Below are 10186 nucleotides of genomic sequence, written 5' to 3' on the forward strand. Positions count from 1 at the left end.
ACCAGGGCCGTGTGGACCAGGGCCGTGTGGACCAGGGCCGTGTGGACCAGGGCCGTGTGGACCAGGGCCATGTGGACCAGGGCCGTGTGGACTGGGACCAGGGCCGTGTGGACCAGGGCTGTGAGGACCAGGGACCAGGGCCATGTGGACCAGGGCAGTGTGGACCAGGGCCGTGTGGACCAGGGCCGTGTGGACCAGGGCCGTGTGGACCAGGGCCGTGTGGACTGGGACCAGGGCCGTGTGGACCAGGGCCGTGTGGACCAGGGCCGTGTGGACCAGGGCCGTGTGGACCAGGGACCAGGGCCGTGTGGACCAGGGCCGTGTGGACTGGGACCAGGGCCGTGTGGACCAGGGCCGTGTGGACCAGGGCCGTGTGGACCAGGGCCGTGTGGACCAGGGCCGTGAGGACCAGGGCCGTGAGGACCAGGGCCGTGTGGACCAGGGCCGTGTGGACCAGGGACCAGGGCCGTGTGGACCAGGGCCGTGTGGACTGGGACCAGGGCCGTGTGGACCAGGGCCGTGTGGACCAGGGCCGTGTGGACTGGGACCAGGGCCGTGAGGACCAGGGCCGTGAGGACCAGGGCCGTGTGGACCAGGGCCGTGAGGACCAGGGCCGTGTGGACCGGGACCAGCTCCATGGTGGCTTCCTGGTTGGAGAGAAGCTCTCCTATAGGGCGTCATGTCTGAGACACGCCCCCTCTGCACACGCTGTGGTTAAGAAGAGCTTCAGCGCTCCTCAACACAAGGAGAAATAAACACAACTACTGAGATTATCAGTAATAATTATGATTACTATGAGAAGGGCATTCATCACATTAACAATAATAATAAGATTATAAAATGATAATACAAACCAATGTGTGCTTGTGTGTGTGCGTGCATGTGTGTGGCTTGAGTGTGTTTCAAAGTTCACTATAGTTTTGACACTTGCCTATGTGGCAACAAGGTCCAGAGTTGCACTCCTTCAGCAGTGTCATGCTCTCTGTGTCTGTGCGCTATAGAGTCTGTCGAGTGTAGCCAGTAGTCACTACCTAAACTAGTAGGTAGTGACCGCCTAGTACTGCAATAACAGTCTTACTGCCCTAAGGTGCGGGGTCCCAACTATCTGAGGTAAGTGCCAATTGTTTCTTTAATTTGGCGGACATGAGGTAAATAGAGGATTCAGATCTAGTAAAGTAGTTATATAACTAGGTATATTAGTCTATAACTGCATTTTAGTTTGTTAAACAAAACCAAAAACATTTTAGTGAAAGTAGGACTGGAGTTGGTGAAAATGCTAATGCCATAATGAGGTAGATATAAGATCCATTTTGGGACTAGGAGGCTATCGTATTGAATCACATAGTTTTGTTTACTGCCTTTATCAGAAAAGCACATCTGTTTACGGCTAACTAGGTAAATGGTTTAGAGTCTGTTTGAAACAGAAGCGTGTTTCTCAAAGCAGTCATTCCCTTTACGGACTAGAAGGGTACGCCTTTCTAAAATATCCCAACATTCTGGCTTATCAGTAAAAAGGTTTGGGCATGCAAGAGGCTAGTCGTCTAAAAGGATATACCAGAGGTGACCGCATAAGGAAAAAGTCATATACACTGAGATAGAATGAAGAGAAGACATCAAGAAGTATGTGTCTACAACCATGACACTTATTAATTTCCTTATCAGCCACACCCAGGAGTTGTAAATGAAACCATCAAGAGAAATGGACACACATTTACTCTGTACAAAGTTGAACCGTGGAGGTTCGTTGACTGCGTGTTTCTGTGTTTGTTTTCAGACGATGGGCTTGAAGGACTCGTTTATGGTTCAGCTTGTGCTGGGTTTGGTGTTTGTGGCCAGCGGATTGGCCATCAACCTCATCCAGCTCTTCACATGTGTGCTGTGGCCAATCAACAGGCAGCTTTATCGCCGCATCAACACCAGACTCTCCTACTCCCTGTGGAGCCGTGAGTCAGAGCTTCAGAAGAGGTCCTACAGGTGTAGGAGGTCCTACGGGTGTAGGAGGTCCTACAGGTGTAGGAGGTCCTACAGGTGTAGGAGTTAGAGGTCCTACGGGTGTAGGAGGTCCTACAGGTGTAGGAGGTCCTACAGGTGTAGGAGTTAGAGGTCCTACAGGTGTAGGAGTTAGAGGTCCTACAGGTGTAGGAGTTAGAGGTCCTACAGGTGTAGGAGGTCCTACAGGTGTAGGAGGTCCTACAGGTGTAGGAGTTAGAGGTCCTACAGGTGTAGGAGGTCCTACAGGTGTAGGAGTTAGAGGTCCTACAGGTGTAGGAGTTAGAGGTCCTACAGGTGTAGGAGTTAGAGGACCTACAGGTGTAGGAGGTCCTACTGGTGTAGGAGTTAGAAGTCCTACAGGTGTAGGAGGTCCTACAGGTGTAGGAGTTAGAGGTCCTACAGGTGTAGGAGTTAGAGGTCCTACAGGTGTAGGAGTTAGAGGTCCTACAGGTGTAGGAGGTCCTACAGGTGTAGGAGGTCCTACAGGTGTAGGAGTTAGAGGTCCTACAGGTGTAGGAGGTCCTACAGGTGTAGGAGTTAGAGGTCCTACAGGTGTAGGAGTTAGAGGACCTACAGGTGTAGGAGGTCCTACTGGTGTAGGAGTTAGAAGTCCTACAGGTGTAGGAGGTCCTACAGGTGTAGGAGTTAGAGGTCCTACAGGTGTAGGAGGTCCTACAGGTGTAGGAGTTAGAGGTCCTACAGGTGTAGGAGTTAGAGGTCCTACAGGTGTAGGAGGTCCTACAGGTGTAGGAGTTAGAGGTCCTACAGGTGTAGGAGGTCCTACAGGTGTAGGAGGTCCTACAGGTGTAGGAGGTCCTACAGGTATAGGAGTTAGAGGTCCTACAGGTGTAGGAGTTAGAGGTCCTACAGGTGTAGGAGTTAGAGGTCCTACAGGTGTAGGAGGTCCTACAGGTGTAGGAGGTCCTACAGGTGTAGGAGTTAGAGGTCCTACAGGTGTAGGAGTTAGAGGTCCTACAGGTGTAGGAGTTAGAGGTCCTACAGGTGTAGGAGGTCCTACAGGTGTAGGAGTTAGAGGTCCTACTGGTGTAGGAGTTAGAGGTCCTACAGGTGTAGGAGGTCCTACTGGTGTAGGAGTTAGAGGTCCTACAGGTGTAGGAGGTCCTACTGGTGTAGGAGTTAGAAGTCCTACAGGTGTAGGAGTTAGAGGTCCTACAGGTGTAGGAGTTAGAGGTCCTACAGGTGTAGGAGGTCCTACAGGTGTAGGAGTTAGAGGTCCTACAGGTGTAGGAGGTCCTACAGGTGTAGGAGTTAGAGGACCTACAGGTGTAGGAGGTCCTACAGGTGTAGGAGGTCCTACAGGTGTAGGAGTTAGAGGTCCTACAGGTGTAGGAGTTAGAGGTCCTACAGGTGTAGGAGGTCCTACTGGTGTAGGAGTTAGAGGTCCTACAGGTGTAGGAGTTAGAGGTCCTACTGGTGTAGGAGGTCCTACTGGTGTAGGAGTTAGAGGTCCTACAGGTGTAGGAGGTCCTACTGGTGTAGGAGTTAGAGGTCCTACTGGAAGAATTTTTGAGATTAGACTGAAGGAAGAATGAGAAAGAGAGAAATACAACCTACAATAAATCAGGCAATAGAAATAAAAACACAAAAATAAATACATGATGATAATAATAATTAGTAACAACAATCTCTTCCTTTGGTGTCCAGAGTTGGTGATGCTGCTGGAGTGGTTGTCGGCAACAGACTGCACTCTGTTCCTGGAGCAGAGCTCCACGCTGGAGAAACTGGGGAAGGAGCACGCCATCATCATCCTCAACCATAACTACGAGATCGACTTCCTGTGTGGCTGGACCATGGCCGAGCGCTACGGGGTCCTGGGGGTGAGGCACACGGGGCTCCGAGCAGTTATACTCTCTCACACACAGAAACAAACCATAAAGTGTAGTCATCCACATGTTTGTATGTGAAACTTTGAGTGTTTAGGCTGAACATTAGTGTGGGTAAAATAATTGCAAACGTCAAGTCCTATTTCCCTCCTATCATTGCTAACATTCTTTAAATCATCCAATCTTTGTTATTATTATTCTGAAGTCACTCCAGAGTAAAGAGTTAAATGTAAAGAATACTAGCGTAGTAACTGTGGAAAATGCATTTCTAGTGCCTTCCATGTGCTCTTCCTAGGCGACCAAAGTGCTAGCCAAACATGAGCTGCTCAAAGTGCCGCTGATCGGCTGGACCTGGTACTTTCTGGAGGTGGTGTTCTGTAAGAGGAAGTGGGAGGAAGACAAAGAGGCTGTTACAAATGGACTGAATCAACTAAAAGACTACCCTGAGAATATGTGGGTGAGTCAGATGCATCTACAACCAGGGCTGCACATCACTTTTTACTGAGTTACTCAGGTGAGTCCCAGGAGATGGTGTCGGTACACACCCACACATAGCACCCGAGTAACATCTGATTTTATGAAAGCAGTTTCACAAAGGAGAATCCATTTTCAATACAGTACTTAATACGACTTCTTAAGTACAGAAGTGTTTTTTGCTCCACCTTTTTTTTATCAAACTGCAGAAGCTTGATAGCCTGGAAATCCAGAGCCACATCTAGAAGCTGTAGGGTCTGGCAACAAGTGATGAAAACGGCCCAACTCGAGGGGCGGCACCAAGCATGCATTTGAAAATATCACTGCACGCAATTGGATAACACTACGACCAATCAGAAGAATACAAGGGGTGACGTATCCAGACCAGCGGAGCTAACCAATAGATAAGACTCTTGCCGTATCGGGCGGTAAGACAGCAAAGCTTTTGGCCGGCCTATATCAGATACACCGATGTGATTGGTTAACGTTCTGGGCCAGGGGAATCGGGGAGTGAGTATATCGCTCGTTCCCAGAGTGACTCGCTGAGCAAATAAAGATTGTGCTCTCACAAGAACTCTGGATTTCCAGGGTAGCAGCGTGACCACGGAGCGTTTGAATATCTCACTAAAGGGACGTTGCGATCAGCTGATTTTGCGCAGTTCTCCGGTGCGTGCGTGGTGCACAGCGCACATGAGTGCACATGAGCACACATTTCAGTGAGGTTATCATTCGTTTCGAGCCATGACACATCTTGGAGCCAGTTTTTCAACAAAAAGTATTTTCTTCTGCTCAGGCTCCGTTTGGTGACCAAGTAGCTGCTCAATGTATTTAGTTTTTTCTTTTCAATCTACGCAAAAGCATTGTAGTACACAAGTGACGTTACGCATCCCTGATTGTAAGCGTGCATGCGTACTTGCGTACCAGTTATGTGCACCCCTGTCTATAACTTTGAAATTGGATTATTTCTAGTGATCAAATGACGGGGTAGGGTTATGTCCACACCCGCTGACATGCACCCTTTTGCCAATCTGCGTGAAAATGTCATTGGTTCTTCACTTGTCAATGACCAACCATTGTACCAAATTTGGTGCAAATTTGTGCATTGCTTTTTTAGATATCTTACTCACAGCCAGACAAATGCACACGCACACAAAGGCCGCTGAAAACATCAACTCTTTGGCAGAGCTAATCTATCTTTTTTAACAGCAACAAAACATAATGCACTTGTTGTAGACATCTGTGTTGCTTTGCATATTCAGGTCCTGTTGTACTGTGAAGGCACCAGATTCACTAAGAAGAAGCACCAGATCTCTATGGAGGTCGCTGATAGGTACTGCTACTACTCCTACAGTACTCCACTACTCTACTCTGCTACTACTCATTCGTACTCTATCTTCATATTCCAGTAAAGGTCTGCCCAGGCTGAAGTACCACCTGCTGCCCAGAACTAAAGGGTTTACTACAACGCTCCACTGCCTCAGAGACACAGGTAAACACCCCCACGCTGCTGGCAGCAAACGTCATCAATGATCCAGACTATATCTTCTGCTACGTTCTGACCTTTATCCCCGGCTCATTCTGTGTCAGTATCGGCAGTGTATGACGTCACACTGAACTTCCGTGACGGACAGGTTCCTACTCTTCTGGATATTGTCAAAGGACGCAAATACAAGGCAGACATGAGTTTAAGGTTGGTGACATTAAATCACACACACATGTATGTATATATATATATATATATATATATATATCATCCCTCACACATCTGCCATAGAAGCCAGAGGTCAAAGGGCAGTGTGATGGAGCAGCCCTATGGCTGACCATGCACACCACCCCATGCTGACCTCTAGCAGCATCCAGCCCATCCACAGCCCGGCTGTAGGTGGAGTGGTCATAATGATCCAGAAGGCTCTGTGAGTAGTGGGGAGTAGCTCTGACTCACGGCTCCACAGGAAGTGGTCTGGTGCGTCGATAAAGCTGCCTGTTGATTGGCCACACATGTGATCAGCTGGATGAGGTTGGTGGCCAATCCGCTGGCCACAAACACCTATTGACGGAGCCTGAGGTGAATCATTGTTTTAGTATATATATTTATTAATATATTTATTTATTTATATTTTAGTATATACTACACGTGAACACTCCAAAAATAAACAAGATAACACTTTTTGCCGGGATTTATTTGTTTTTATGAGCGGTTTATTTGTTTCTATAAGCGTGACGAGACGACTGTCACATGTCAGACTCAATAACAAACGAGCAACAACACAAATACAACTCATAATAAGATCATTTTACCTTAAGACCATATTGTGTTGCTCTTTTTGTGTTTTTAGGGATAGCATTTTATTGAATTTCTTGTATTTTTTCCACTGAAACACTTGCAAAGCGGGACGTTTTGCGATGAAAACAATATCCTGAGTTTGAGATCTCAATCTCGATAGCGAACCAATCAAATTGCGCCATCTTAGGAGGTTCACGTGTAGCGTATTATATATATATATATATATATAATACTAACTATACATTTTATTTAATGGTGCCTGTCATGACACTCAGGGTCACCTTACTTCATTCAAGACCAGTAATAAAAACTTACAATAAGCAACGAAGCAGCAGTAATAAAGAATTAGCACACAATAAACACAACAATGTGTTAGAAAATCTATATTATAGTTACAGAGGAAAAAGATGGGTTTTACGAGCAGTTTTTCATTGTCTAATGGAGTGCAGTGGTGTAGTATCACAGGTCTTCTGTGCGGTAGCCTAGGACAGTGGTTTCCAACCTGTGACCTTAGGTGTACCACTAACATCTCATCAAGATCCTTTTGCGGACCGCCTAATGCAAACGGTGAAGGTAGATATAGATATATAGATATCTATATAGATATCTATATATCTATAGATATATAGATATTCACTCCTAATACCCCCATAGTGTTTATTTATATAAAGAAACGTCAGCAACACTCTAATACCCCAGAGTGTTTAACACTAATGAACGAGAACCACGTTACCACGGACACTATATAATGGAATCTACAAAGCATCACTATATTTTAAATAATAACAAGCCATAATACTATATTTACTGAGCAATATTTATATTATATTTATTTGAATTTATCAGTATAATTCTTCTATTATTTTAAAGTTGTCTATTTCAAGAATAAAATCACCCTGTACGACCTGCAGTACCCTTGAGTTCCACCAGTAGTACCACAGGTTGAACATGTATGTACAATCAGCCAGCTGTTAGGGGGGGCAGACTGCAGGCTACACATCTGGCAGACTGCAGGCTACACATCTGGCAGACTGCAGGCTACACATCTGGCAGACTGCAGGCTACACATCTGGCAGACTGCAGGCTACACATCTGCTCAGTCTCAGCAGGTTGTTTGGATTAAGTCAGTGTCTCGATGGTTTGATTCCCCAGATTAGTATTGTCCGTTAAGTGTCTGCATGTCTGTACATCTCTGCTCCAATGTACATGCATTCAATTTGTGAATTAAAATATAGCGTTTAAATGTGTGTGTGTGTGTGTGTGTGTGTGTGTGTGTGTGTGTGTGTGTGTGTGTGTGTGTGTGTGTGTGTGTGTGTCACTGAAGGCGCTTCCCAGTTGATCAGATACCTGAGGATGAAAAGGAGTGTGCTAATTGGCTGCACCGACTCTACCAAGAAAAGGTTGAGACACCGGAAACAAGATAACATTTGTTATTCACTTTCTTTATGGCACACACATTGTACAAACCACAGGACAATCCTTTTATTTAAGGCTTGATTTCCAACATTTACGTCAACATTCTCGATGTAGTTTCAGTGGATCTTAAAGATGATCTCCTCTCTCTCTCACTCACAGGACGCCTTACAGGAGCAGTATCACACCACAGGCCGTTTCCCTGGCAACCCTGTCCGCCCCGCCCGCCGGCCATGGTCCCTGCTCAACTTCTTCTTTTGGGCGGTAGTACTGTTCTATCCGCTGATCCGATTGGCTGTCAGCGTGGTCGCTAGTGGAAACCAACTCCTCCTCCTGGGCCTGCTGCTGCTGCTGGTTGTTGGTAAGCACACACACCAGACAGGGAGTGTGTAGCGGTGGATTTCATGATTCGTTTGAAAGAATCAGTTTGCGTCGGTCAGTTCGCCATGAAGAGTCGTTCATTCGTTTGTTCGTTCGTTCGTTCGTTCGCATTTCCGGTAGCGGTGAATCATGATTCTCAGTCACTGAGTCGGTCAGACTCGGCTCCTCCCTCGTTCTCATTCTCAAACGAATCACGATCGTGCAATGGTGTAAACGGTCATCAATAAACACAACATTAACTAAGTTCCTTTTAGCTGAGGAGTGCTTCATGTTCAGAATCGGGATGTTGTTGCCCGGCTGACTCTCGTGACGTCTCAGCCCTCGAGTCTTCACTGCTAAACACAGTCAGTGAACGAACGGCGACTCAGCGCAACTCAGCGACTAGTGGGTGGAGCTGGGAGTCGAGTCTCGGAGAACGAACGAGACGAACGACGACGAACGAGAGCGGCGAATCAGTTCGGTTCATTCGTTTTAAAGAGTCGTTTGTCGAGAACGAGCCACCACTAGTAGTGTGAGCCTAGCACCTTCTCAGTACGCTGATCTGTGTTTCCTCCTCTCTCCAGCGTCTGTATCTGTGAAAAGACTGATCAGTGTTTCAGAGGTCCAGAAGACGGGCTCCAGCTACGGAGTTGAGGAGAGCAAAAAACAAACCTAGACACACACAGCCTAGAGCCATTCTGTCTGCTCCACAACCAAGCTGTTAACAGACTGCTGAATGAGTGGCGTTTCACCTTTACTTCAACACCCCTTGTCCTTGAACTGTAAATAAAAATATCTGATAAGATTGTGTTTGTCTTTTTGTGACCACTGTGCGCGTGGGTTTGCCTGTTAAAAGTTAATTGCGTAATCACCACTAAGGCCGTTAATGTGTAGGGGAGGATCAATCCTACCAGCAGCATTCTATATACCAACTTACTTACCCTCTTATATGGACCTCATTTATATATACCAACCTACTTACCCTCTTATATGGACCTCATTTATATATACCAACCCAATTACCCTCTTATATGGACCTCATTTATATATACCAACCTAATTACCCTCTTATATGGACCTCATTTATATATACCAACCTACTTACCCTCTTATATGGACCGCATTTATATAGTCTGACTCTGAGTCCTGTAATGCAGCTTAATTGATCCGCACTTCTGACTTAGGGGACTTTTTCTGGATTCTGCCTATGAAAAACACAGTCGCGACCGGGGAACATAGGACCAGGGGAACATAGGACCAGGGGAACATAGGACCAGGGGAACATAGGACCAGAGGAACATAGGACCAGGGGAACATAGGACCAGAGGAACATAGGACCAGGAGAACATAGGACCAGGGGAACATAGGACCAGAGGAACATAGGACCAGGAGAACATAGGACCAGGGGAACATAGGACCAGAGGAACATAGGACCAGGAGAACATAGGACCAGGGGAACATAGGACCCGGGGGACATAGGACCAGGGGAACATAGGACCAGAGGAACATAGGACCAGGAGAACATAGGACCAGGGGAACATAGGACCAGAGGAACATAGGACCAGGAGAACATAGGACCAGGGGAACATAGGACCCGGGGGACATAGGACCAGGGGAACATAGGACCAGGAGAACATAGGACCAGAGGGACAGAGGACCAGGGGAACATAGGACCAGGAGAACATAGGACCAGGGGAACATAGGACCAGGGGAACATAGGACCAGAGGAACATAGGACCAGGAGAACATAGGACCAGGGGAACATAGGACCAGAGGAACATAGGACCAGGAGAACATAGGACCAGGGGAACATAGGACC

At 47.0% G+C, this 10186-nt stretch overlaps 1 protein-coding gene across 1 annotated transcript; it reads left to right on the forward strand.

Annotated features, from left to right (window-relative positions):
* Positions 1-946: 946 nt before the first annotated feature.
* agpat3 (1-acylglycerol-3-phosphate O-acyltransferase 3) lies at positions 947-9125 on the forward strand. Its single transcript, XM_084470457.1, has 10 exons — positions 947-1110; positions 1775-1943; positions 3658-3830; positions 4132-4293; positions 5570-5640; positions 5717-5799; positions 5898-6000; positions 7919-7994; positions 8170-8368; positions 8952-9125. The coding sequence occupies exons 2-10, from the start codon at positions 1778-1780 to the stop codon at positions 9041-9043; spliced, it is 1125 nt and encodes a 374-aa protein (XP_084326583.1). The 5' UTR covers positions 947-1110; positions 1775-1777; the 3' UTR covers positions 9044-9125.
* Positions 9126-10186: the final 1061 nt, after the last annotated feature.

This window comes from Micromesistius poutassou, assembly GCF_964030765.1.
Source record: "Micromesistius poutassou genome assembly, chromosome: 7".
Taxonomy (NCBI): Eukaryota; Metazoa; Chordata; class Actinopteri; order Gadiformes; family Gadidae; genus Micromesistius; species Micromesistius poutassou.

What these genes read in the sequence shown, in the direction of transcription:
- agpat3 (XM_084470457.1), top strand. Translation starts at nt 1,778, where the DNA reads ATGGGCTTGAAGGACTCGTTTATGGTTCAGCTTGTGCTGGGTTTGGTG. An exon ending in AGCGCTACGGGGTCCTGGGG is followed by an intron (nt 3,831 to 4,131) that starts GTGAGGCACACG and finishes TGCTCTTCCTAG; the next exon opens with GCGACCAAAGTGCTAGCCAA. An exon ending in ACCGACTCTACCAAGAAAAG is followed by an intron (nt 7,995 to 8,169) that starts GTTGAGACACCG and finishes TCTCACTCACAG; the next exon opens with GACGCCTTACAGGAGCAGTA.